This window comes from Nannospalax galili, unplaced genomic scaffold, assembly GCF_000622305.1.
Source record: "Nannospalax galili isolate Female #2095 unplaced genomic scaffold, S.galili_v1.0 scaffold2094, whole genome shotgun sequence".
Taxonomy (NCBI): domain Eukaryota; kingdom Metazoa; phylum Chordata; class Mammalia; order Rodentia; family Spalacidae; genus Nannospalax; species Nannospalax galili.
This window is the reverse complement of record NW_008335359.1, coordinates 570,482-575,120: the sequence shown is the minus strand read 5'-3', so window position 1 is coordinate 575,120 and position 4,639 is coordinate 570,482. Positions and strand designations below refer to the sequence as shown.

At 48.3% G+C, this 4,639-nt stretch overlaps 1 protein-coding gene across 1 annotated transcript in view; it reads left to right on the top strand.

The window, feature by feature from the left end:
• Positions 1-2,220, top strand: part of Cdk20 (cyclin dependent kinase 20) — a gene marked incomplete at its 5' end in the record, with an annotated part of 4,343 nt that extends 2,123 nt beyond the window's left edge. Inside the window, 1 exon segment of the mRNA XM_008830014.3 lies at positions 682-2,220. Coding sequence (XP_008828236.2) covers positions 682-905 — 224 coding nt within the window.
• Between the last annotated feature and the right edge of the window lie 2,419 nt (positions 2,221-4,639).

The following is a 4,639-nucleotide window of genomic DNA, read 5'->3' as shown; positions in this document are numbered from 1 at the left end:
CAGGCACCCTTCCCTCTGTCTGGCCCCTTTCCCCATCAGTGATTCCTTCATACTGTCACAGGAGGCGTGGCATTGTCACCTTTTCACCAGGACTCTTATCATGTCCCGGGCCCCTCCTGTGCTCACTCCTCCCTAGCTCCAGGCCTTCCCTGGGGCCTGTGCTCCTCTGTCCTGGCCTTTCAAACCTGTGACTCCATCCGGTCTTCCTCAGCCTTTCCCCACAGCTCTGTTGTATGACTTTTCCTGGGGCGATGTGGACAAGTGTCTGTTCACTCCAGGTAGGACACTAGTGACAGACCAGAGAAATAGTTCTCCCTGAGTCTCACTGTAGTTTCAGGAGTCTCCTGAGACTTGTTAGTTTAGTTTACTTCCTGAGCCTTGGAAGTTTCCTGTACCTCCTGAGACTTTAAGGATCCTTGTTCCCAGAAAGAATGTTTCAACTGAGGAAATAACACAGCGAGCTCCCACTGTTACTAGGGACATTCCCTGCCTTTGCCTCTTTATCTGGTTTATTTCCCCTACCTCTACCTCTGTTGACAAGACAGAGCTTGACTTTTTGGTTCTCTGCCATGTCCCCAGCCTCTGGAATAGTGCTCTAGACTTGGCCCAGAGGACACAAGGTTTGCCGAGTCAGCTGAGTGAGGCTGGGGACAGGTGGTGACTGGACACTTACTTTTGCACCAGTTTGCCTCCCTCAGGCCCTCCTGCATCAGTACTTCTTCACGGCTCCCCTGCCTGCCCACCCATCTGAGTTGCCAATCCCTCAGCGCCCAGGGGGGCCTGCAGTGAAGGCCCATCCTGGCCCTCCCCATGTCCATGACTTCCATGTGGATCGGCCTCTTGAGGAGTCGCTGCTGAATTTTTTGAACCCAGAGCTGATTCGGCCCTTCGTCCCAGAGGGGTGAGATGCTGACCTAGTCCTGTCTGCTTGCCCCAGGAGCACCTGGACACCCATTCCTCTTTCTCTTCCTGACCTGCATCCATGGCCTCTCCGAGGCCACACACTCCACACCTTGTCCTGCTCCTTAGCCTGCTGAGGACTGGGCACCAGGAGGCAGAGGTCACACTCCAGCCCAAGGTGGTGATGAGGTCCATCCCAGCAGAGAAGAGGCCTACAGCCTGCTCACTCAGCCACCAGAAACAGTGAGCTGCATCCTTGCCCAGGACCACTTTGCAGTGGTGCCCCCTTCCTTAGACAGATCCAGGCTCTGTCTCCTGAATCAGGACATTCCTGTCAATAGCACTGCCTAGGGGAGGTGCGGAGAATAAGCTGTCCTCATGCTGGACTCAACAGCTGGGAAGGCACGCTTGCTTTGGTTTGGTTCTCAGAGCACTCTGGGTCAGGATTTGAGATTTATGTAAGAGCTCCAGGTGGTTTTCCCTGTCTTTGTTCCTTATCTGTTCCTATTAGAGAAACCGATGGGGTGGCCCTGTCTAGCAGCCCCTGGATCACAGGGATAGCACACCCAGAAGGTTCCTTCAGTCAGGGCCACTTCTGTCAGGAGGCTTCCTGTGTATGTCATGTGACTTAGTACTCACTTTGAGGTGAGGATTCCAGAGAGGAGGCCCAGGGGTGGGCGGGCTGGCTTCTGCAGAGCACCTTCCACCTGTGGGCTGTTAAAGAGCCACTGCAGGATGAGGGTGAGCCCCAGGCAGCTGGCTGTGCAGATAGGCATTCCTGGGATTCATTTACTCAACTTACTCATTTTATTCATATTATTCAGTTTATTCATTTATTCAATAAATTCCAGTGCCACCCAGCCAGGTTATCTTTCTTATTTCACAGTTAATGTAAGATTATCTGAAAGATAATAAAATGCCAAGGACCAAGAGGAGGAAGCACCAAAAGGATAAGACTTACCTGGCAGATGTGAAGACTTACAGGGTTACAGAATGACTGGGATAGGGTATTTCAGGGACAGATTAGCTAGGATGTTAGAATCTTCACATACATAACACACTTGGCTAGGAGTTGTGGTACACACCTGAAGTCCCAGCACTCAGGAGGCTGAGCCATGAGGGTTGCCTAGAGTTCAAGGCTAGTCTGCTACAGTGTAAGATCCTGTCTCAGAAAAAAAATTGTGAGTGTGTGTGTATGTGTGCAGGTGTGTGTGACACATACTGGTTGTTTTGTGAGCACTGGGGATGCAGAGGTGACTAAGCACTTGTCCAAATGCTTACAAGGAAGACCCAGATGTTGCTTTCATAAATCTGGATGTCTCCATAATATGACCATTTTTTTCTCTGGACACATCTTTGCAAATTCTAAGCTCAGTCGAGCTCTGTTTCTTGTAGCTTTCACGTCTGCACAGGTGACAGCTTGTGCCCAGACTGTTTGGAAACAGTTTAAGGTACAGGCTGATGAAAAGCTAGCTCATTGGTGGTTATAAGCTGGTGCCTTCAGTTATCGCTACAGAGATAACCAGGCACACAAGGAAACACAAATAGAAACTTAAAACCAGCCATGGGTTTGCAGATGGTAGATTCACCACACAGTGCAACTACCCTGCTGAGTACTTTCTAGAGTGATAAGCTAGAATAGAGAAGGCAGCATTGAGAATCACAGGAAGATGTAATGCATGTAACAAGACAGCACACAGTTAGGTAGTTTGAAACAAAAACAGTTGCTTTTGCTTGGTTTTTAAGACAGGTCTCATGTGGCCCAGCTTGAACTTACTGTGTCTGAGATGACCTTGCTTACGTCTCTCAAAACGCTGGGATTATTATCTTGTACCATCACATTCCAAAAATAGTCATTTAAATGTAAACAGTAAATGTTCTAGCTAAGACAGAGATGGTTACTTGGTATTATTTTCAAGAGTGGTAAAAAAAATGCAAATACCAACTTACAAGCAAAAGGATAAGAATAAAATGTGATACAGTTGTTTGATGTCAAGAATAGAGTAGGCAATGATAGTTACTAGGGATTAACATTAAATTCTAAAGATTAAATGTTCATTGGCAAAATTTCTATATTTGTAGGGATAAAATGAGTCCTTTTTTTGACACTGAGCCTTGTGGCCAAGGCTAGCTACAAACTTACTATGAAGATGACCTTAAATTCCTAGTCCTGCTGTGGCCACCATGTGTTGGGATTGCTGGTGTGTGCCACCACCTCCAGATCATGTAGTCTTGAGGGCTGAACCCAGGGCTTCATGGGCTCTGACCTTTTTTTGAGATAAGGTTTTATTGTCCAGTCCAAGTTGTTCTGGAACTCCTGATCCTCTCAGCCTCTGGTGGAGCTGGGTTTATAGGCAGATGCCACCACATCTGACTGCAGATTTTGAGATACATAGTAAGGGGACTAAGATACAGATCCACTTCCAGGATAGTTGATTTAAAGCTGGACCTGGTATGACTAGATGTGGTGAAGCACAACTTTAATTCTATCATTTGAGAGACAGACGTAGGTGGTCTCCATGAATTAAAGGCCAGTCTGGTCTACATAGTGCATCCCAAGCCAGGGCTACTAAAAGGGGGGGGGAGGGGAGAGGGAGAGAGAAGAGAAGAGAAGAGAGAAGAGAATGAATGAGAATGGAAGGAAGATAGATAAATAGATAAAGCGGCACAGACCTGTAATCCCAGCTACTTGGGCACAGGAGGAAGATGGCAAGTTCAAGACCTGACTGGGCTACAGAGTGAGTTCAAGGCCACTTGGGTCTCCTAGGGAGATCTTACTTCAGAACATGGAAGGAGGACTGAGCATGTTTGGGGAAGTGGCGCAGAAAACCCCAGCACTCCTGAGCAGCTCCAGTGCTGCACTGGCTGAGTTTCTAGCACAGCATTGGAGGAGCTCCAGCCAAGGCAGCTGGCCTTGGTCACTGTCACACAACTCTGAGCAGCCAGGCTGTGACCCAGCAGCCCCTTCCCATTCATGAAGGCATCAGAGGGAGTGGCAGCCCGGGCAGCCTTCCATGGACAGTGCCCATCCCATCAGCAGGGACAGAAAGTTTCTTGCAGTGGATGCTTGAGGATAGTTCAAGGTAAAAGGTGTTCCATCAGAAGCAATGACACCAAGTATATTAGTTAGCTTTCTTGTTTCTGGGATAGGATACCTTGACAAAAGTGATGTAAGGGAGAGGTTATGTTCCGGCTCACAGTTTGAGGGTGTGGCCCCTTGCATCAGGAAAGTCATGGCAGGGGAGCTCCAGCAACTCGTCACATTGCATCACAGTCAGAAGCAGAGCAATGAATACTGATGCTCAGCCCACTTTCTATGCCATTCAGGGAATGGTGTCATCCACTTTTAGGGTGGGTCTCCCCACCTCAGCAAGATAATTCCCAACAGGCATGCCCAGGCACTAATCTCCAAGGTGGTGCTAGATCTCAGATTGAATAGATTAATCATCAGAGCAAAGAGGATATATTTGCACCAGGTTGCCATAATGAATAATCCCAGGAAGCACCTTAGCAGTGCAGAGGTGGAGAGACGAGTTCCATGTTGGAGGAGAAAGTGTAGAGGCCATGGACGTTACAGGCCCTGGTGGGGTTCGGTTCAAGGCAGTAAGTAGGCAGCAGACTATATTACCATTATAGACACTATTGACATTGTAGGAATCCACACAGTAACTAGCAGAATTACCAGAGCAGTTGCTTAAAAGCCAGGCCCAACACCACCAGACCTATGGCACAGACCCTA